Genomic DNA, 24,479 nt, shown 5'->3' with positions numbered 1-24,479 from the left:
AAAACTGAAAAAGGAGAATCCGATTGAGAAAGGTGTGCAATGTTGATCTGAGGAATTGGATGATCTCCAATGGGACTATTTTGAGTCAGTGGACTGAACAATATTTAAGAACTCAGTGACCAACGTAAATGAGTATGCTATTGTAGTAACAGACTTCATTCTGTTAATGCATGTTAAGCATGGAGAAGACTGTGTGCCAAAGAAGAAAATCCGTGTTTTGACAAGTGGTGTTCTACAAGGATCAATGCAGGGGCCTTCGTTGTTTGTAAAATAAATAAATGATTTGGAGGAAAATGTAGGTGGTCTGATTAATAAATTTGCAGATGATACAAAAACTGGAGGAGTAGCGGGATAGTGAGGAGCATTGTCAGAATATACATCAAGATATAAATCAGCTGGGGACCTGGGCTTAAAGATGGCAGATGAAATTTAACCTGGACAAATACGAGGTGATGCCATTTGGAAAGTCTACCACAGCATTCATTAAATGGTAGGGCCCCTAGAAATATTAGCATACAGAGGGATCTAGGCATGCAGATCCACAGTTACCTGAAGATGGCAACTCAGGTGGACATAGTGGTTAAGAAGATGCATTGAATACAGGAATTGGAAAATCATGTTGCAGCTGTACACTTACTAATGAAGTCAGTTACGATAGTGGCATACTCATTCAGGCTGGTCGCAGAGTTTTAAAATACTCTGTTGTTATAAAATCTGCTTCTACCATCCTCTCTGGCAGCGTGTTCCGGGCATTCACCTCCCTCTGTGTGAAAAACATGCCCCCTCTTAACCTATGCTCCTGAGTAACTGACTCTTCAATCCTAGGAAAAAGACTCTGACTATCCACTTTATCCAAGCCTGTTATAATCTCGTAAACCTCTATCAGGTCCCAACTCATCCTCCAACGCTCCAATGAAAACAAACCAAGTTTGTTCAATCTTTCTTTAGAGTTCATATCCTCCAAACCAGGCAACATCTGGTAAATCTCTTCTGCATCCTAACTCACAGACCACAATCAGTAAGGATAGGCAACAACACCTTCTCCACAATCATCAACACCTGTGCCCCCACAAGGCTGTGTTCTCAGCCCCCTATTATACTCCTTGTATACCTATGACTGTGCAGCCAAATTCCCCTCCAATTTGATTTTCAAGTTTGCTGATGACACCACGGTAGTGAGTTGGATCTCCAATAATGATGACACAGAGCACAGGAATGAGATAGAGAATCTGGTGAATTGGTGCGGCAACAATAATCTCTCCCCCAATGTCAACAAAACGAACGAGATTGTCATCGTCTTCAGGAAGCATAAAGGAGAACATCCCCCTGTTTACATCAATGGGGACGAAGTACAAAGGGTCGAGAGCTTCAAGTTTTTCAGTGTTAAAATCACCAACAACCAGTCCTGGTCCCCCCATGCTGACACTATAGTTAAGAAAGCCCACTAATGCCCCGACTGTCTCAGAAGATTAAGGAAATTTGGCATGTTAGCTACGATTCTCACCAACTTTTACAGATGCACCATAGAAAGCATTCTTTCTGGTTGTTTCACAGCTTGACATGGCTCCTGCTCTGCCCAAGACCGCAAGAAACTACAAAAGGTCGTGAATGTAGCTCAATCCAGCAAACCAACCTCCCATTGACTCTAACCACACTTCCCGCTGCCTCGGCAAAACAGCCAGCATAATTAAGGACACCACGCACCCCAGACATTCTCTCTTCCACCTTCTTCCTTTGGGAAAAAGATACAAAGTTATGTACCAACTGACTCAAGAACAGCTTCTTCCCTGTTGCTGTCAGACTTTTGAATCAATTTACCTTGTATTAAGTTGATCTTTCTCTACACCCTGGCAATGACTGTAACACTACATTCTGCACTGTCTCATTTCCTTCTCTCTGAATGGTATGTTTTGCCTGTATAATGTGTAAGTAATAAAACTTTTCACTGTATGTTAATACATGTGACAATAATAAATCAAATCAAAATGTTCAAGAGGCATCTGGGTGGATACATGAATAGGCAGAGAATAGGACCATGGGGAGGCAGAAAAATATTAGATTAGAGAGACATCTATGTTGGCACAGACTTGGTGGGCTAAAGGGCCTGTTCCTGTGCTGTACTGTTCTTTTGCTCTAACTAGAAATCATAGATGAACAGAGATATCCATTGCTTGCTGAAGTCCAGGTCTGAGGCGTTCAAGTCATGCGACTCTGACCTATACAGTAACTTTATTTCAGTGTTAGTGTAAGCCTACTTGTGACACTACTAAACTTTAAACTTGACAGCCTATCTTCCTTCCCAGAACAGCCTCCCACCCTTCTCTGTTTAGTCTGCCTCCTCTGTCCAGCTTTCAACCAGTCCTTCTTTCCTTTCCAGCCTTTGCATAGCCTAGCCTATCAGCACTGATCTCTTTAGGAGGCTGACATTTGTGACTGGTCCACAAGATGGCCAAAGCTGCGGCCACTCACTTCAAGTTATAGAAGGAATCAACTTTGCCAGTGCACACCACTTCTACACAGTTGTAAAAGTGAATGTTCTAATTTTCGACTAGCGGAGAATTTATACGGAGGGGAAACTTAATTTTAATGAGCTGGCCTTTTAGCGAACATGCATTGGCCAAAAAGCCTTCCTGATGGTGTTCATTGGGAAATTTGATTGTCTTTAAAGCCCCAAAAACTTGCGACTGGCAGGATCTTCCAGTCCTGTTGAAGTCAATAAACAGCCAAATGGATCTGCCACAGAAGAACCCACTGCAGTATGGGTGGAACGGCGGTTAGCAATGTTGCCTCACAGTGCCAGGGACCTGGGTTTGATTTCCACCTTGAGTCATTGTCTGTTCAGAGTCTGCACTGTCTCCCTGTGTCTGCATAGATTTCCTCCGAGCACTCCAGTTTCCTCCCACAGTCTGAAAGACTTTCTGGTTAGATGCATTGGCCGTGCTAAATTCTCCCTCAGTGTACCCACACAGGTGCTGGTAAGTGGAGGATTTTTGCAGTGACTTCATTGCAGTGTTAATGTAAGCCTAATGAATAAACTTTAGAAGAGTCAGGCCAGAAAATCCTGGCCATTATTTCAAAATTTCATCCTGTCCTGGAATTTTTACCTCTTGCCACGATAAATTCTCTCAAGTCCACAAGCTTCTGGAAGATTCCAGCCAATGATCCTTTGGTGGTGGCCGTGAGGCGTTCAGAGCGGGGGAGGGGGAGCGAAGGGGTCAATTTCTCTGAAAGTTTACTCCATCTAGCTGATCATTCTTTTGTGTCCCTTTTTTAAAACCCTTTTTGTCCCCTCACTCAGCAGACACCTCTCTCTAACTTGTGCTTCATGGCTGTTCTGATCTTGCTGCTACCTGTCCAGGTGAGATGGGCAGGAGTCTCAGGTATTCCCCCCCCCCCCCCCTCCGGCCAGGGGCGGGCAAGCGAGCCGGTGGTTCAAACTCGCGAGAGTTGCGTCCCCGCGCTGGGATTTGGCGCCAAATGGCGGTCACTATGGCGACGGTGAAAGATTTCAGGAGCCGCAACCTTCCCTGGTAAGAGCGGCTGTGGGGTGGGAGAGAGTTGCGGTGCTCGGTAAGATTGCAGAAAGCCTTTCCGTGTTTTTTTGCATTTGTATTGGAAGCTCCGGGAGGGGGGTTGCTGGTCTGCAGAGTGAACGGTCGTCGCTTGGGCCCGGCTGGTCAGCGCGAGCCAGCTGCAGGTTTAAAATGAAACGAAAAGTCCGCGCGCTGGGCTCCCTCAGCCCCGGCCCGGTCCAGGGGGAGCGGGACTCAGCGGCTTTGCCGTCGTAGCTCAGCACCTCCCCGCAGTGCAAAATGCTTGTGGCCCCCAACGGTTTAGTGCTGTTACAGGTAGGCCTACTCTTATAGGACTTGCAGACTCCTGAAAGCTCGGCTCTTTACATCTGTTCGTTATAATCCTCTGACTCGCATTATTACAGTGCTTTACAAAACACATGACATTTATGAAAGCGCGTTACAATTACTAAATTCGACATATGACAAGAGGTCAGGTTCCTTCAAAGTTAAAGTAAAAGTTTATTAAATAGTCACAAGTAATGCTTACGTTAGCACTGCAGTGAAGTTGCTGTGAAATCCCCCTAGTTGTCACCCTCCTTCGCCTGTTTGGGTCAGTGTTCCTAGCCAGCATGTCTATCGGACTGTAGGAGGAAACCGGAGCATCTGGAGGAAACCCGTGCAAACACGGGGAGAACGTGCAGACTGCACAGACAATGACCCAAGCTGGGAATCAAACCCAGGCCCCTGGTGTTGTGAGGCAGCAGTGCTAACCATCCTGCAGTGTGGTTTGTGTCACTTTCAATTGCTACACTGGACATATTGATAGCTTACATTTCATTTTAAGCACTCTCTGGTGTGTGCAGCTGGAACAGGGTGACCAATTGCCTGTATTTTAAGGTCTTGACCCTTATTTTGACTGCCTGTCCTGTGTCCCTTATGGGATTGGGTTGGACAGTGGTTAGCACTGCTACCTGACAGCACCAGGGACCCAGGTTCAATTCCTAGCTTGGATCGTTGTCTGTGCAGAGTATGCGCATTCTCCCTGTGTCTGTGTGGGTTTCTTCTGGGTGCACTGGTTTCCTTCCACAGTCTGAAAGATGTGCTGTTTAGGTGTATTGGCCATGCTAAATTCTCCCTCAGTGTACCAAACAGGTGCCAGAGTGTGGCGACTAGGGGAATTTCACAGTAATGTCATTGAAGTGTTAATGTAAGCCTATTTGGGATACTAATAAATAAACTTTAAAAATATCTTTGATCCCTTAGTTGTAGGGCAGCCTGTGAGAGTCTGATCCTGGAGAGTCTTAGAATCCCTACAGTGCAGAAGGAGGCTCTTTAGTCCATCAGCTCTGCATCAACTCTCGCTGATGTGGAGATGTTGGCGTCGGACTGGAAATTATATGTCCTGTTTGTGAACACAACTTCCACTCACCTGATGAAGGGGCAGTGTTCTAAAAGCTTGTGGCTTGTGCTACCAAATAAACCTGTTGGACTTTAACCTGGTGTTGTGAAACTTCTTACCCAACTCTCTGACAGAGTACCTCACCCAGCCCCTTTTCCCCTGCCCTATCCCTGCAATCCCACACATTTCCATTGGTGAGTCCCCCAAACATTTACATCTTTGGACGCTAAGGGACAATTTAGCATGGCCAATCTACCTAATTGGGCTATTAAGATGCTGTCCCAAGCTTTAATGTGTCCCTGAGCACATAGCACTGAACCTTGGAATGTACCAGTTTGCAACATTTGGTCATGGACAGTGCCTTGCACTAAACGATCAATAAGTTTTGGACAGACCAAAAAGTGTATTTTACTGAGTTGATGGTCCTCCAGCAACAGTTGATGTAGATTGCACACTTGGTTCATCTGCCAGTCTTGTCAGTTTTTTGTATTTATTATTATATTTTCATTCTAAAGTTCACCCTTTTGTTCCCCATCCCTCCCCCAACACAGCTGAATAGGGCACCACTTCTTCCCCAAACTTTTAGCGATGCAGAACATTTGGTGTCAGTGGGCATCAGGGATTCGCAGCCCATTCTGGCTGTTGGTACTTCACTTTGGGATACTCAGCCATTATGCTTGAACGCATTTTTGTTTGCTAATCCTGCTAAATTATGTATCTTTGAAATTTAATGCTGATATAAAACTAAAATGGCAGCAAGTACAGCACTAAATTCTCCCTCCACGTACCCAAACAGGCGCTGGAGTGTGGCGAGTAGGAGATTTTCACAGTTACTTCATTGCAGTGTTAATGTAAACCTACTTGGGACACTAGTAAATAAACTTAAAACTAAGGGGAGTGGCATTTGGCCCATCATGCTTGTGCTGATGGTAACTTTTTCCTCTTTTTTCCTTCTAAACATTTACTGTGTGGAAAGAATTTTTCTCATTTCCCTTCTTACATTGTAGATACAAGCCTGAGTTTATTTCTTTTTGATAATTTGCCAAGCTGTGGAACCTGTCTTTCACAGGCTGCCCTCATAAAAACCTTTTATGAATTTTGAAAACTCTTATTAGATCTGACTTTTCCCTGTTTCCAGTGCAAGAAACTCCAAATTAATTTGGGTCTTTGTTTAAAATTACAACTTCTGAGTCATTGCATTATTCAACCCTCACTACACCCATTCAATGTCTCAAATGTCCCTCATTTAATGGAGTAGCAAGCAATGCATGAGTTGTAGCCTAGCCAGTGTTTTGTACAAAACTATCAACACTCAGAATCAATGACCTTGTGTAAACCCCCAAGAGTAAAACAAAAATAAATGTCTGACCTGGTTATCATACATGTTTTAGAAACATTTATACTCAGCATAGCCCACGTGCAAAGTATATTTGATGTAATATTTTATTTTACGATTGTTCTTCCCTTCCATCTTTTCTAGTTTTACTATTAAAAGAATGGAAGCTCACACATCTGAGATAATGGTTCAACATCTCTAATAAATCACAGAATTGTTACAGTCCAGAATGAGGAATTAAAAAATAACAATTTACGCAATCACAAATGAAAGTCACCTAATCATTCTTGGCAATTCTATGTAATACTTTCCCCTTGTAGTGTGCTGTTCCCTGATTACTTGAGTACTGCCACATGTGGTTTTCCATGAGGTTTGTCACACTCTCAATGGAGAAGCTCATCTGTTCAAAACCCTAAGCCATGTTGTTGCACTTGGGCTGAATAGACTCCTGCATTCATAGACTAGAGCTCCACACTACCTCAGGGAACTCTGTCTGACATGTGACCACATATCTCACACTACAGTCAAAGCAGAGCTGTCTTGCATGTGACTCCCAATGTTGTGCATGTGTCCAGTTGAGCCTGACTGCATTTGTTCTCCACCATTTGAAGGGGATTGTCCACTGCTGTCCCTGCCCTCTTCATCTTCTGCTCACTCGTGATGTGCTTTCCATTCAGTGCCACCATTTCTAACCCTGCATAATGATCACTGGTGTAAATTTATCAGCTTTGGTGAGGGTGCACTTGAATGATGTGACAGTTCTAGGTTGATGGTTTCTCTCGTGTGAGGACCTGAGTCATGTTGCTGAAGCAGTGGCATTCTCTGTCTCTGCAACTCGCTGGCCTTCGGAAATATAAAAATCCTGTTGGGACTGGATAGGCTAGATGCGGGGAGAATGTTCTCAACATTGGTAAGTCCAGAACTAGGAACACAGTTGAAGAATAAGGGATAACCCATTCAGGGCTGAGATGTGGAAGAACTTCTTCACTCAGTGTTGTGGTCAAGAGAAGTCACTACCAATAGCAGTTGCAAAATTGAGAATTTGCAATGTAGGTGAAGATTTGGCTAGCTTTCAGGCGCAAGGTAGTGCAATTTATCCCCTTCTATGGAATTCAATATCTTTTCACCCTCTTTTATATGTATTCCCATTCCTCCATTGGCCTCTTCCTCATGTGATGTCAAACATAGAAACACAGAAAATAGGTGCAGGTGTAAGCTTTTTGGCCCTTTGAGCATGCACCACCATTCAATATGATCATGTCTATTTGTGCACTCTCATTATCCCACTCCCATTTTCTCTCCATACCTTTTGATTTCATTAGTCATAAGGGCCAGCTCCCTCTTGAACATAACTAATGAATTGGCCCCAACAGCTTTCTGTGATTGCGAACTCCACAGGTTCACAACTCTGGGTGAAGAACTTCTTCCACATCTCAGTCCTGAATGGCTTACTCCTTATTCTTTGTCTGTGACCCCTAGTTCTGGGCTTCCCAACTTTAGAAACATTCTTCCCGCATCTAGCCTGTCCAGTACCATCAGGATTTTGTGTGTTTCTATAAGATCCTCTGTCATTCTTCCATATATTCCAGTGAGTACAAGCTCAGTTGAACCAGTCTTGCTCCATATGTTAGTCCTGCCATTCTGGAAATGAGTCTGTGAACTGGACTCCCTCAATAGCAGGAATGTCCTTCCTCAGACTAGGAGACCAAAACTGCACACAATACTCAAGGTGTGTCCTCACCAAGGCCCTACATAACTGCTGCAAGACATCCCTACTCCTATACTCAAATCCAAATCCTTTTGCTATGAAGGCCAACATGCCATTAGCTTTCCTCACCACTTGCGGTACCTGCGTGCCAACCTTCAGTGATTGTTATTGAATGGCGGGGCAGGCTCGAAGGGCTAGATGGCCTACTCCTGCTCCTATTTCTTATGTTCTTATGTTCTTATGACACCAAGGTCACGTTGCACTTCCACTTTACTAAACAGCCACCATTCAGATAATCTTCCTTCCTGTTTTTGCTATCAAAGTGGATAACCTCACATTTATCTACATTATATTTAATCTGCCAAGTATTTGCCCATTCAGTCAGCCTGTCCAAGTCACCCTGCAGTCTCTTAGCATCCTCCTCACAGCACGCACTGCCACCCAGCTTAGTGTCATCTGCAAATTTGGAGATGTGGTATTCAATTCCGATGTCCAAATCATTAATGTATATTGTGTCAAGTGCTGTCTCCCCCACTGAAGTCAGGATGGTGAGCTGGGGATTTCTCCATCAGTGCAGCCCCTCTCCCTGACATTGTGTACCCTCTTCTACAAGGACAAACAAGAGAGATTAGGCAGTGCTGGCCCCTCTTCCCCAATTTCAGCAACTAATTTAAATGTGATGCTGCATTTAACAGTGCTGGTAGCTCTTCAGTTGTGCCAGGGATTTCAGCTTTGCTGACAGGTCAGTAATTACCCTGGGTACACTCCCATGTTCAGAAGAACCGTGCATCCTCTGTCTCTGCAGCTAGTGTGTCTGCTAGTGGCCGCAGACCAGGACGGCTATCATCCAAGTGTTGTGCTGCACTTAAAGGGCAGCATCACTAAATCATGGGGCAGTCCTGTCACAATTACCTAGTCTCTAACCCTTCTCCTCGCTTCTATCTGCCATCGCATTACAAAATGTGGCCATGATACTGGCTGCCGTTGTTGCTTTAAGCTGCGCCTGAACACTCGGCCTCCCCCACCTGCCATCCCTAATTGGCCACCAAACCTATCTTTGGAAAACTTCCAGGAAAATTGTGGCCTTTGACAGCTTCCTCCCTCGGAGTGTGGTCAGAACTTGGAAGTGATACTGACTGGTTGCAATCCTAAACAATTAATCTCTTGGTGTTAAAATGTCTTTTAAACTGTTCTAATGTCATGGAACTTTATGTATATGTATAGTTGAGTATCACACACAAACAAGTGCTGCTTCTCACATAGTATGTAAATCAAGGATGCATGGAAGGCAATCACGTATGCACTGAAATTGTTTGATAGAGCAGATGCAGCACGGTTTTGTTAAGGGGAAGTCGTGTCTGACAAATTTATTGGAGTTCTATGAGGATGTGTCTAGGGCGGCGGATAGAGGAGAGCCGGTAGATGTGGTGTTTCTTGATTTTCAGAAGACGTTTGATAAGGTGCCGCACAAGAGGTTATTACAGAAGGTTAGGGGGCATGGAGTTGGGGGTAGTGTTAGCATGGATAGGGGATTGGCTGTCAGATAGGAGGCAGAGAGTGGGGATCAATGGGTGCTGTTTGGATTGGCGGTTGGTAACTAGTGGAGTGCCCCAGGGTTCGGTGCTGGGGCCTCAGCTATTTACCATTTATATAAATGATCTGGAGGAGGGAACCGAGTGTATGGTGTCGAAATTTGCTGATGATTCCAAGATTGGTGGAATGGCAAATTGTGCGGAGGGCGTGGAAAGTCTGCAGAAGGATCTAGATAGGCTGGGTGAATGGGCCAGGAACTGGCAAATGGAATTTAATGTTGGCAAGTGTGAAGTTGTCCACTTTGGTAGGAATAATGGTAGGAAGGACTATTGCTTACATGGCGAAAAACTGCAGCATGCGACGGTGCAGAGGGACCTCGGGGTCCTTGTGCATGAGTCGCAAAAACCCAGCCTGCAGGTGCAGCAGGTGGTCAGGAAGGCTAATGGGATGCTGGCCTTCATAGTGAGGGGGATTGAATATAAAAGAAGGGAGGTCTTGCTGCAACTGTACAGGGCACTGGTGAGGCCACAGCTGGAGTACCGTGTGTAGTTTTGGTTGCCGCACTTACGCAAGGATATTTTGGCCTTGGAGGAAGTGCAGAGGAGGTTTACTAGGCTGGTACCAGAGTTGAGGGGGTTGAACTATGAGGAGAGGCTGAATAAACTAGGCTTGTACTCGCTAGAGTTTAGAAGAATGAGGGGAGATCTCATTGAGACATATAAGATGATGAATGGGATGGATAGGATAGAGGTGGAGAGACTCTTCCCGCTCAGAAAGGACAGTAGGACTAGAGGGCACAGCCTCAAGATAAGGGGGGGGGGGGGGCGCAGTTTAGAACGGAGTTGAGGAGGAACTTCTTCACTCAAAGGGTGGTGAATCTCTGGAATTCTCTGCCCGTTGAAATGGTGGAGGCTGCCTCGCTAAATATATTTAAGACGCGGGTAGATAGGTTTTTGATAGGCAAGGGGATTAAGGGCTTTGGGGAGAAGGCGGGAAAGTGGAACTGAGCCACGACAGATCAGCCATGATCTTATTGAATGGCGGGGTAGGCTCGAAGGCCTAGATGGCCTACTCCTGCTCCTATTTCTTATGTTCTTATGAAATTGATTCAATCAACTTTTAATTCCAGGGTGGAAAAGTATCGGCCCCAGACTCTGGATGATCTTATTTCGCATCAGGACATCCTCAATACAAGTGAGTTGTTGTCATTAAGACAAGACAGAAACTTGCTGTAAACCAAAAAATGAAATTACCTATAATAAAAACAGAAGATACTGAAATTGCTCAGCTGGCCAGGCAACATCTGTAGAGAGAAAGAGAGTTAACATTTCATCAGAACTCCGTTGTATATTTCTCTCTCCACAGATGAATATTTCCAGCATTTTCTGTTTTTATTTCAGATTTCCACAGTCTACAGTATTTTGCTTTTGAAGTTACCCAATATGTTTCTGTTTAAGAAAGAAGAAAATTCCTTGCAACAAGTATATGTTTGTTGGACTGGGATATTGAATTGCTGTAGGTATGTGCAAAGGAATGTCTTAAGTTTGAGCATTAATTAACATGTAAGTAAGAATTTAACAACACATTTGTGGCAGACTCTGATTTAATCATACCTCTGCAGTGGCGATTAATCTTTGTACAAAGATTAATAAAAGACTTTTTCTTTTTATTAATTTTCCTTTGTTACTATAAAATATGTATATTTCTCTGCAAACAGTTCAATTAATGTAACAATTCTATAGAATGTAAATGTATTGAAAATATTGCAGGTATTTATGATGCACGATTGTGCTTTGCAATAAGCTGGTAATTTGTGAATTCTTCTTCATTGTGATGAGAGACCAAAGAGGCTGCTTTCCATAAGCTGTAACATAAAATATAGTACAAAATATAAGCGCTGAAATTGTTGTGTTTTTTGACCACATTTGTAACTTTTTTGCACTATTTTAAACAGGCTTATTTACTACAGTACCCCCCAGGAACTTTAGGGGTGTTCAAATGGTCAGTGGATAGGCATTTGGATAATATTGGAATAGTTTAAGTTAGAGGGCCATTAGATTGGTTCCAGTGGTCGGCGCAACATTGAAGGCCGAAGGGGCCTGTACTGTGCTGTAATGTTCTATGGGTGTCTCCAAAAATATTGACAATAAATATTGCCTCTGCTTCCATTAACCCTTTCTATCACTGAAGATTGTAGTGCTTCTTTCACTGTGATATTAGTGCAATGCACTGTTTAAAATAAATAATTCTTGCTTTGAGCTTTTTCAGCATAGAACAGCAATGAAATTATTAAAACTAGCAAACTTCATGAATTGAACAGAATATTCTTAATTGCAAGGAGTTATTTCAAGGCTTTGATTAGAACCCACTCTTGGTGACACCTTCTGCTATTTTATTATTTTGTGTGGCATATTATAAGTTCAGCATTTTAAAATTCTAATTGTGCCAGAAATCACCATGTGTCGTTTGATGCTGATTTTTGGTTTTTGTATTGGTAGGACAGTCCAGTGGAATCTGAAATGTTAATGAGGGCACAGGACTGGATTGAGAGATGAGCCAACAGTTTGTGTAAATGAAAACACAGAAACGTAGGAGCAAGAGGAGGCCACTTAGCCCTTCAAGCCTGCTCTACCATTCATCACAATCGTGGCTGATCATCCAACTCAATAGCCTAATCCTGCTTTCTCCCCAGAACCTTTTGATCCCATTCGCCCCAAGTACGATATCTAGCAGCCTCTTGAATACATTCAGTGATGGTGAAAAGATAGTGAAGGTGCAGTTCAATCTTTTGTTTTTAAAAAGTTGTAAAACCCCTATCTAGAAAATCATTTACCCTTCCTTTTTTTAAGTTGCATAGGTTTATATGGTACTTTTTGGAAGAGAATTAGCCGCATAGGAGAGACACAAGACAGCTCCTGCAAGGTGAATAGAATTGCAAAGATTTAAATGAGATAGAGAGATATATGTTTACATTAGTTTAAAGATGAAAATAACTAGAGTCTTCCATTTTTAGGTAATACTGCAAGGGATGGTTCAGCTTTCTTTTTCCTGTAGCTCTTTCCTGCCCACCATCTTGGCATACTGTGATCCACTACTGCACAAACAAAATGTCATGTTGAAATTTGAGATGTGTTTTGACTTGAGTACTGGGCCCCAAATTATCAACTTTAAAAGCCTGTGTCTGTGAGAATTTTCTGAAAGGTCATTAGTATCATAAGCTTAACTTTATCGTTGATTTCAAATTTGTTGTGGGTAATGGTAGTTCTAAACTGCATTTCTTTTGTTACCTATCTATTTAAATCTTTTTGAAAAAGTAATAGGTCAATAGGTAACTGATACTATGCACATGGATTTGGTGTAATGAGTCATTTTTATAAAATATGAGAAAAAATAACCTTTTCCATGTTAGATATTTGAATTGGTCTGCAGGAGTTAGGCGCTGCTAATATTATTAGTTTTCAGATTTGTAGCAAAAAGTCCTTGATCTTCAGTGCATTTGTGTTAACAGTAAATTATTTGTGAGAGTAATTTATCAGAGTTTGCTGATGATGCCATCCTAGGAGGAAGGGAAGCTGCAGGAAGGATATTGAGAGGCTACAGATAGACATGGGGCACCATTTTATGAAAAAGATTGTGTTGGACAAGTGAGAAATCATGAGAATTTCAGACCTTTGGGTGAATTTGAAAATACAATCTTATGACACACTTTTTTTGGACAGAAATGTGATTCTCATGACTAAGGATGGTGGTGGAGCCTAACCTCATCAGTGAAGCCAGCTGCAGACTGCTTGGGGTGCCATTGCGTAGGCACCCCAATCTCCCAGAGAACTGGGAGGCAAAATATGGGCTGGTAAGATTGCATGAGGCGAGAAACCGGGCGCAAACCCTATTTTTGGCGTTGCAAAAGCTTACCACATTGCCCAACAATGGACGGATGAGGTCGTAAGGTCTAACCTGTAGACTGGTTATGTGAGTAGGTAACAAGCTAGCAGGTGCAGTATTATGCAGAGTAGTATGAAATTATTCCATTTGGTCATAAGAATAGAAAAGCAGAATATTTTTTAGAAGGTGTGAGACTTAAGTGTGCTTAAACAAGGAATGTAGAAAGTTAGCATGCAGGTGCAGCATGCAATTAGGAAGGCAAACACTTCACAGGTACATTTATACATGGTTTTGGTGAGACGTGTGGAATACACTGCACGGTTTTGTGCTCCATATTTAAGAAAGGATATTCTTCCAGTACAGCAAAGACTCTCCAAATTGGTCCCTGGGATGAGGGATTTTCCTAAATCAAGACATTAATTAACTTGGGCTCATATTGTTGGGAGTTTAGTAGAATGAGAGGTGATCTTATTGAAACTCTAAAAAGGGTTAATAGGACAGATATTGAGAAATTGTTTCTACTGGTCAGGGACTCTAAAACATAGTTTCAGAATAGCAAGCTGATCATTTAGGACTGAGAGGAGGAAATTTTATTTCACACAAAATGTTGAATCTTCAGAATTCTCTGCCCCAGAGCATTGTAGTTGAGAGTTGAATACATTTAAGGCTGGGAGAAACAGATTTTTGATCTTCAGGGAATTATGGGCTATGGGAAGTGGTGGGAAAATGGAGTTGAAGCTCAAGACCAGCCATGATTGCATTGAATGGTGGGCAAGCTCCATGGGCCTGCTCCAATTTATTGTGTTCCACGTATGTGTACCTTTTTGGACTACGTTGCACGAAATGAGTTAGGAACAAATTGTTCTTGAATTCTCAATATTCCTGGAGAGCTGATTTAATAATGACCCGTAAATTACTGGTTCCCCAGCATCGGTTTTCAGAGGTACCCCAATGGTACACTGGGGAAATTCATCTCAGTTAAGGGTTCATACAGCAGTTGTCCAGAAGTGCGAACTTCCCCATGACAATTGCACTGTGCTGGGAGCCATCCAACAAGGCAATCTAACTTGCTAACTTCAGATGATTCTGCCAGTGCTACACTAATAATTGAAACTGAAGTTCAAACTGAAACTTTAAACCTGGGAATAAAATATCAATTCTGTTGCCTTTGCAGGTTGAACCATTGAAGGCTAGATTAATAGACCTTACTATGTTTAAAAGAGGTTCAGTGAGGTAAACTGTCTAATTAGTACTGGGGCAAAAGTAATCATCAGCAAGTGTATCATGTAAATATGTGAAAACGGTGTTATGACAGAGATGCTAGTCATCAAGTGTGTGCCCCCCAGGTAGTAAAGAAGGAAAACAGCTGTGGATTCACTTGATGGTTGAAACTATGAATCGGAGATTGAACATTATTGGATCAAATCCCTAGTAATGAAATTAACTAACATGGAGTTTTTTAAAAAAAAAAATTTGGATTCAATATTGCACCATCTTCCAGAGAGGTCTTATGGTGACATAGCCAAACTGCTAAAAAATATGTATAGATGGACCAGGGCAAACTTCTTCAGCTGTGCATGATGCTGTGTGGGGAATCAAACAAAGCTCTTCCTGATTCAATCCTAGAAAATTGGCTCAAGACCAAATGGAAATTGCATTTTTGTTGGACAATGATACAATGAGCCAAATCAAAGTCTCCAGGCCCACTGGTACAAAATCTGACGGACCTCCAAGATTCTGCATCAATTATGCCATAACAAAATATAATTTGTATCTAGTTGCACAACTTGAGGATTGCATTGATAAAATTGGAAAGTCAAAATTTGTTAACAAGATTAATTTATTAAAAGATTACTGGCAAGTTGCATTAACCAATCAAACCAAAGAGATCTCTGCTTTTGTAATCCCAGACGCCTTTACCTATGTATGGTTGCAACACTTGGAATGAAGAAAGTACCAGCTACCTTTCAAAGATTGACAAACTAAACATAAATCAATGATCTGTTGGTCTGTGCTAACACTTGGAACACCTAAATGCTCTATTTGATCTACTGCAAAGAGCTGATTTGGTGGATCGAGTGTGCCCAGGTCAAAATCACATATTTGGAATGTGTCATGTGTTGTCCAGAGAAGCTAAAGTTCAAGCAATTATAGACTTTCCAGTCCCAAAATCAAACAGAAAAAACTACAGCTCCTTGGAATATGTTGGGTTTTACAGGAAGTTTCAGCTCCATTAACAAATTTATTGAAGAAAAATGTAAATGTTATTTGGACAGAGTATTGTCAGGTCGCCCTTTAGAAAAGTTAAGGGCCATATTAATAAAGTAATCTATTTTGGTTGCTCAAGTTTCAATACACCATTCAAAATAGCTATTGATGCTAGTGATATGTATGGAGAAGTGGTGTTGCTACAAGATAGCGATACTGGTATGGAGCATCCAGTCAGTTATTTCTCAAGAAAACTTAATATGCATCAATGCAAATACTCCACAATTGAGATGGAAAGGTTATGTTCTACTTAGCTGTTCAACAGTTTGAAATATATGTTTTGAATAATCAAGGAGAGGCCTAAATTTATACTGATCATAATCCAGTTACATTTTTGGAGAGCCTCTGCATGGTTGTTCTGCTGGAGTTTGATGCTGCTGCCTGTCAACCTTGCTGGAAAAACAACGTGACTGCTGATGCTCTGTCCAGAGCTTAAGTTTGTATTAATAAAGTTAGCTTGTAATTTTTCCCACTTGAAATGGGAGGCTGAGATAGGAAAGTGGACCTAGGTCCGCTAAAACTGAGATTGGAAACCAAATTTCTGGAGTGACTGAAACTGGTTGAAATCAATATACGGAAGGATTCAGAGCTCGGGTGATGATGATCCTCGTGGTGCAGTGCAAGTTGGCTGAAGAAGACAAAGGCTAGAATAAAGACCAGTAGCTGAGAATAGGTAATGTACTGATGCTGCAGTTGCTTCTGTTATTTGAAGAGAACATTGTTGGATCTTGCACATCGTTGTAAATAGAGATGTGCCATTTGTTGTGAAGTTGAGTTTGTAAAGATGTAAAAGAATTGTAAAATCTGTCAGAGGGGGAAAAAAACAGTGTGTCCCTTTTAAAAAGCTGTTTTTGTGTTCAATACTGGAATGTTAAAATGCTGGTATACTGAGTACACAGATGGCAACATTTGATTCAAAACAAAAGCATCAGGGTTGCCTTGGTAATCAGCTCTGCAGGTTTTTGCATTTGTGTTAGCCTATGAGTGTAAAGAAGACACTCAGCTAACAACCTATAAGTTTAAAGAAAACTCTCCACTATTAAGAGCCTATCAGAATTGACTTTGATAGTGTGGACAGCATCGAACCAATTGTGGTGTAAGAAAAGTGCAAGGTTATCACATATAAAGGAAAAAGCAACAGCCATTTTGAGAGAGAACATCTTGGAAGAACATCTCTAGTGGCCAGGGCAGCCAGTGAAATAGCCAGCATTCCTCTCTAGAGCAGCACTCCGCACTCCCAGTTTAAAATTCTCTTTAGAGAATTATCCAGCTATCTAACCAAAGGATCGTGAGTCAGAAAGATGTTACAATCAGCAGACACTATGGAAGAACTCCAGAAAGCTTCCGAATTTCATCAAGTCCAAATGTATCCTTTCCTTGAGAGTTACTAAGGATCTGTTATTAATGTTTTAATACTGAATGGCCCTTGTCATTATTTTGAACAACGTTTCAGTCGAACTGTACCTTGGTTAATACGTTACTTGTTTAGTTAAAGTTCCTGTTATTTAAACAAAATACCTTATTAACTCTTCACTTAAAGCGAGTGTCAGGCCTTTATATTAATGAGCCTCTAACCATTAATTAAGAACAGGTAACACCTCAAATAATTATAGCAGATTACGATGCAAGGTAAAGGGGATTAACCTCTGTGTTGTAACTCATCTTTGATGAAGACTGTCCCCATGGAACCCGGTTTGCTGTGTGCAGCTGTTGACTGGGAATGAATCTAATATTAATGAACCCCAGGGAGGCAACTCTAGTCTCTGTCCAAGCTCTTCAGATCTTCAGCACTGTTGGCATATCATGGATCAAATTAAGTTTGTATTGCCACAGTCTATTGTAGAATAGGTGTGCAGCTAAAATCACTTCAGCAGAAATAATCATAGAAATGTTGAGATTAGTACACTTAAAACTTATGGGTTGTTTGAGTACTCTGGAGTAAAATGGTCCTCAATGAAAGAGGAAGTTTGTAAGTGAACCACTAATTTATTTTAGTAGATATTTCAGACCAGGATTGTCTCCCATAGATTAGTGGATGAATTATTTGGTCCCATTATTGATGATCACTGCTACTTATGATACACCATTAAGTTTGAATTAAGGTATTAGAAAGAATATGACGTATACTCACTTGGAGACATTAGTACTTTTTTTTATAGCTTCAGAAAACGTTTGTGTCCTAACTCAGTAACTATGTTGAGTTCTTTGAGAAAGTGACAAGCATTGTGATTGAAGATGTACATTAACTTCCAAAAACTATTTGGGAAAGTACCGCAGTGAAGGAGGAGGAAAATAGATGTTGAAGGAATTTTAATTTTTGAATATTTATTGAACCCATTAAAGCAGAGGGTTGTTAATGGGAAACTATCTGTTTATGTAAGAGTTCAACAGGATTCTTAATTGGGACTTTATTAATGATCTAGAGGATGGAAGGTTTAAATATAATCACTCTTAGATTTATGGAAAACACAGAAGTTAGTGATTCAAATCAAATCAATAGGTTACAGGCTGATTTAGAAAATTAAGTGAATGACACCAATGTGTGGTGGATGCCATTTGATGTAGACAAGTGCAGTGTCAAAGATTTGGTTTAGGAATTTATGGGCCATGATTTATCATTCAAAAGCACCTGTTAAGGTTACGGATCAAGAAAGTGACCTGGGGTTAATAGATCACTCATTAAAAGTGCACGAACCTCCTGAGAGGCTTAGCAAAACTTATAAGATGTAAGGTCACATTAATAGGACCATTCAGCACAAGTGAAGAGTACTATTCCTAAGTCATCTAAAGCTCTGCTATGCTTGAGTTTGGAGTATTTGTGTCCACTTTTATTCACTGCACATGCTAAATGGTGCAGTGTAGAGCAGCTAGGACAACGCCAAATTGTACAGCTTTTTGTTATGTAAAATAACCTCCCAAGTATTAGTTATTTACTTTGGAGGAAAGTAGCCTTAACAAGGGTGGTTATTGAAAAATTTAAAATGAGGAAATGAGCGCATAAAGTCCAGTTAAATGTTATTTGAAATGAATAAGGACTGAGGATGAGGGGTTGTATTTATAAAATCAGATGGCAAAACATTACGTTAGAAGTTAGATATGTTAAACAGGGAGTCATTTCCTGCTCGAACAATGTAGTGAGTTTGGCGTTTTCATGATGGCATTTCTTAGTTAGAATAGTTAATTCATTGTGTTTTATGATGAATCATGGGCAGTGACCATCTGTGCAAGCTTGCTTAAAATGATCAGAGAAGAATTTCAGTTTCTTTTGAAGTGGTTCCAACTTGATGTCCATAAAGAGATGATGAGAAAAGGGAACAAGGTGGTGAACAGACTGTCTGTCTGAGGCAGCTCTACTGATTGAATGGGCTGGCTCCTGGGCTTAACGCTATTTGTTCACCCTTCTGACAAGTCTAGAAACACTTGAGAGAATCGAGGCTGTAGAAGACTGTGTGCCAAAGAAATAAATTTGCATGTTCTCCAACTGCCTGCTGAAGCGTAGATCTGAGGTGTTCAATTCGGGCAACCCTGACCTATACACGAAATGATGTGGCGATGCTGGTGTTGGACTAGGATAAACACAGTAAGAAGTGTTGTCAGACTTCTTACTGTCTATACAAGAAAGCCAGATGTGATCTATAGAGATCCATTAAAGATGCCAAAAGACACTACTGAACCAAGCTAGAATCCCAGGCTAGCCATACAGACTCCCACCGACAATGGCAAGGTTTGCAAGACATAACAGGCTACAAGATAAAGGCGGGTAAAATCTTTGGCTCCAATGCACCCCTCCCCAATAAGCTCAACACATTCTATGCCTGTTTTGAGCACGAGGTCAGCAAGAGCGAGCTCTCCATCCCAGAAGCCTCAGACAAACCTCTATCTGAGGTCACCATTGCCGACATCAGAGCAGCCTTCTCAAAAGTCAACCAACAGAAAGCAACTGCCCAAGATGGAGTACCCAAGTGAGCACACAGACCCAGTGTGGACCAGTTGGTGGAGATATTCGCAGACATCTTCAATCTCTCTTTACACCAATCTGAGGTCCCTGCCTGCTTCAAGAAGACAACCATCATCGCAGTACCAAAGAAAAGCAAGGCAGCGTGCCTCAATGACTATCGTCTGGTGGCATAGCACAAATCAATTCCTGGCTGCCTGGATCCACTACAGTTCACCTATTGCCACATTAGGTCCACAGCAGATGCCATCTACAATCAACCTGGAACACCTAGACAGCAAAGACACCTGTGTCAGACATCTATTCATAGACTACAGCTCAGCCTTTAACACCATTATTTGGCATGTTCACTACAACTCTCACCAACATCTACAGATGCACCATAGAAAGCATTCTTTCTGGTAGTATTGCTGCCTGGTATGGCTCCTGCTTTGTCCAAGACCACAATAAGCTACAAAGGATTGTTAACAAAGTCCAGTCCATCACTCAAACCGCTCCCCATTCATTGACACTGTCTGCACTTGCTGCTGCCTCGGAAAAGTAGCCAGCATAATCATGAACCCTGGACATACTGTCTTCCACCATTTTCCATCAGGACAAAGATACAAAAATCTGAGGAAGTGTACCAACCGATTCAAACAGCCTCCTCCCTGGTGCCATCAGATTTTCAAATGGACCTACCTCGCATTAAGTTGATATTTTTCTACACCCTAACTATGACTGTAAAACCTTGTGCTGCACTCTGTCCTTTCCTTTCCTATGTATGGTGTGCTTTGTGTGTGAAGTGCGCAAGAAGCAATACTTTTCACTGTATACTAATACAGGATGGCATGGTGGCACAGTGGTTAGCATTGCTGCCTCACAGTGCCAGGAACCCTGATTCCTGGCTTGGGTCTCTGTGTGGAGTTTGCACATTCTCCTCGTTTCTGTGTGGATTTTCTCCCACAGCCCAAAGATGTGCAGGTTAGGTGGATTGACGATGCTAAATTGACCCTTAGTGTCAGGGGGATGAGCTAGGGTAAATGCATGGAGTTATGGGGATAGGGCCTGGGTGGGATTGTGGTTGGTGTGGACTCAATGGGCTGAATGGCCTCCTGCACTGTAGGATTCTGGTTCTATGTAACAATAATAAATCAATCAATTAGTAATTCAAACTATCAATGTATATACTTTAAAATCATAATCACTTGTTTTAAGTCTCTTACTGCATGTCGTGTATGTAAACAGCTTTCTTGTTAGCTCATGAGCCTATTTTAAAAGTCATTTAACATAATACTGGCAGTTCTGCCAATGCCTTAATGTCTAATGGTATAAGCTTTACTAACCTAATGAGTTTTGTGCAGCCCTGCTTTGATTATATCTGAAACTTGCTCAGCGGAAAGATGAAACTAAAATCAGCTACGCAAAACTCTTAACTCCTCTTTATTAGTAAGAAGCCTCACAACACCAGGTTAAAGTCCAACAGGTTTATTTGGTAGCAGAATCCACTAGCTTTTGGAGTGCTGCTCATTTGTCAGGTAAGTGGGAGTTTGAACAGGTCATATAAAGACACAAACTCATTTTACAAAATAAATAATGGTTGGAATGCGAATCCTTATATGTAATCGAGTCTTAAAGGTGCAGATAATGTGAGTGGAGAGAATGTTAAGCGTTAAGAGATGTGTATTGTCTCCAGACGGGACAGTTAGTGAGATTTTGCAAACCCAGGCAATTCGTAGAGGTTAGAGATATTGTGACGTGAACCCAAGATCCGCAAGCCCACGGATAACTTCACTATGCTCCACTTCTCCAGCTTCCATCCCAAAGAAGCCGTCCCCAATGGACAAGCCCTCTGTATAGACAGGATCTGCTCAGATGAGGAGGATCACAACAGACATCTCCAAATGCTGACAGATGCCCTCGTAAGAACAGGATATGGCGCTCAAGTCATCAATCAGTTCAATTTACTGTGTTTACCCCAGTCCAGCACTGGCATCTCCACATCATCTCTTTATTAGAGCAGTGGAATGTGTGCTTTTTTTCAGGTTTCTGAATTCTAACTGCAGCAAACTTTAGAGCTTGAGGTTTCGTAAAGATGGAGAGGGTATTTGGCTTAGCCAAAATAGCTCTGGAGATCTGATTCCATAAGTCCCACCCTTTAACCCAGCACATACCATTTTTGCCAGGGGATGTTTTGCAAATTTGTGCCTCATGGACATAGCTGCACATGTTAAAGTGAAGCTACCTTCAAACAAATCCAACTTTTGCTAGTGGGACGTCCAAAACATGACTTGTGGGCCCTTTGGGAGAGGACAGGTTTCCTTTGGGATTGTTAACAATAAACATGATTGCACGTGAAAAGTGGATAAACCCATTGGAGCTTTCAAACTGTCAAGGAATTTAAATATGAGAATTGTCAAAGGCATTGGAACATTCAACGTTATTTAAATCATCTCGCCTTAACCTATTTTTTAAAAATTGCAGTTTAAAGAAAATCAGTGCTTACTATTTCACCCTGTTAATATAAGCCAATGGTTATCATTATTGAATTTGTGCTGCATCAATCATTATTGTAGGTGCCCACCAGTTCATAGTTTGATAGCCCCAAGTGGTTGTAGAATATTTAACGTGGAACTCATTCAAACTGCTTATTTTTGTAAGGATTTCAATAATTGAAGTAATGTAAATGGGATTTTGTAAATGAAAACTTTTCGTGAATTCATCAGTAGATACTTAGAACTTTAATTTATTTACCCTCAGTGTGGCTCATGGAGAGTTGATAAAGTGTGTGTCAGGGCAAGGAGTGGATGAGGGGCAGGCGTTGGCATAGTTCACATTTAAGTTGACATGCATAAGGAGGCATGGTAGTGGGTAGTGGCATAGGTGAGCATGGATATTGAGGGGCCATGGTGGATATGGGTTTGCATGGGGAGCGTGCAGAGGGTAAGGGCTGTTTCTGTTTTCTCATTTTTATAGCTGGAACAAAATGTCAAAGCAGCAAGGGTGGCTTTTCAGGTAGCTCAGCTCTGCATCTGGCAGCCACTGTGGCTTCCTGTACACTCCGAGGAGCAAAAGACCCAACTTCCATTTATCTCCTGTTCTCTCCCCCCACTGCCCCAACCTCCCCACCCCCCAAACCTGGAACAAAATCTGACACTTTCTCCCAAGTTGAGTTTGCAGACTCAGGAATTTTCCCACCTCTGTGTTCCCAATCCAGGAATGAAAACTCGGGCTGTAAAAATTTATTTCAGTTCCTCTCGGCATGGGTCCTGAGGTTTGCCCATGGTGCATACTCGGTGAATTGGCACGGAGGGAGTTTTTTGGGATGTGGGTGTCGCTGGATAGGCCAGCATTTATTGTCCATCCCTAATTCCCTTGAGAAGTTGACTGTTTGAGCTGCTTCAGCCCATACGGGCTAAGTATCCCCACAGTGTTGTTAGGGAGGGAGTTCCAGGATTTTGGTCCAGCAGCAGAGAAGATATAGTTGTATATCAGGATGGCATGTAGCTTGATGGGGAACTTGCTAGTGGTGGTCTTCCCATGTATCTGTTGTCCTTGTCCTCCTGGTTGGTAGAGATCACACATTTGGAAGGTGCTGTTGGAGGAACTTTGGAGAGATTCTGCAATCCATCTTGTACACCCAGTTGTGTATTATCTAACCTTTGTGTCTAGCGAAAGGAATCAGCCAGTGATTGGTTTTTTTTAGTGTGTGCGTGCAGATTGATATAAAGCAGGATCTTCTACATGCTTTTATGTTTGTAATGGTAGCACTTACATTCCTCAAGATCATTAATTGAATCCCTACAGTGCAGAAGGAGGCCATTTGACCCATTATATCTGCACCGACTCTCCAAAAGAAGATAGCTGGACTAGGATACTACCCTTGGCAGTGATATCTTGGGACTGACATGATTGACCTTCAACAACTGTCTTCTTTTGTGCTAGGTATGACTCCAACTAGTGGAGAGTTTATCCCCTGATTCCCATTGACTTTAATTTTTCTAGAGCTCCATGATGCCACACTCAGTCAAATATCTTGATGTTAAGGGCAGTCACTCTCACCTCACCTCTGGCATTCAACTCTTTTGTCCACATTTGGACTAAGACCCTAATAATATCAGGAGCTAAGTGACCCTGGCGTAACCCAAACTGAATGCCAGTGAGGAGGTTGTTTCTGAGTTAGCATCACTTGATACAGATGATTCCTTCCATCAAGGTGCTGATGGTCAAGAATAGATTGGTGAGATAGTAATTGGCTGAGTTGGGTTTGTCCTGTCCTGCTTTTTTTTTTTGGAATGAGGGTAAAGATAATGGATGGTGGGGGGACATGGAATGGCACTAAGTCAGCATATGAGCTATAAAGAGTCATGAGGTTTGTACTATGAGATAAATTTGCATAAGGCCTATAAAGAATCGGGGGATGGTGAATAACCATGGGTTGGCATGAATGGGCTTGGGTAGGATGGTGAGGGATTTTTTTTAAACACCTGGGATAAAGCCTTGCATTTTGCACAACCCTCTTCTACACATGGCAGCCCTTGTGGCTGCCTACAGGCCTCTTCTGGGACCAGTGCCTCTGACTCCTAATGCCTGCTCCCAGGACAAAAATTAGACCACCCGGAGTAACTTCTTTGGAGTCTGGTTTGCAGAACTGGGAATTTTCCCGATTAATAAAAGAGGCTGTCTGCTTATGGAGGAGGGGAATTGTTGTAGTTCTGGGTCAAAACAGATTTTTGTGGCTTAGAGTTATTTGGGAATTATAATGTAAATAACCAAAACATTACTAGTGATGTACTAGGAGAGTTGCTAAAACCACTTTCAAAATGTTTTGAACTATTTAACTAGTTGGCCTTATGTTACCTGTTAGATATCAGCTTCTTACCAGTCCCATTAACAGGAATTGG

At 42.0% G+C, this 24,479-nt stretch overlaps 1 protein-coding gene across 1 annotated transcript in view; it reads left to right on the top strand.

The window, feature by feature from the left end:
* Positions 1–3,452: 3,452 nt before the first annotated feature.
* The window catches only part of rfc5 (replication factor C (activator 1) 5), a 47,462-nt gene continuing 26,435 nt past the window's right edge, over positions 3,453–24,479 (top strand). The window contains exons 1-2 of the mRNA XM_080208416.1: positions 3,453–3,530; positions 10,621–10,685. Coding sequence (XP_080064542.1) covers positions 3,478–3,530; positions 10,621–10,685 — 118 coding nt within the window. The 5' untranslated portion in view covers positions 3,453–3,477. The remainder of the gene's footprint in view (positions 3,531–10,620; positions 10,686–24,479) is intronic.

The sequence above is a fragment of the Carcharhinus amblyrhynchos genome, chromosome 20 (genome assembly GCF_965287045.1).
Source record: "Carcharhinus amblyrhynchos chromosome 20, sCarAmb.v2.hapA, whole genome shotgun sequence".
In the NCBI taxonomy this organism is placed as follows: Eukaryota; Metazoa; Chordata; class Chondrichthyes; order Carcharhiniformes; family Carcharhinidae; genus Carcharhinus; species Carcharhinus amblyrhynchos.
This window is presented reverse-complemented; position numbering and strand designations above follow the sequence as displayed.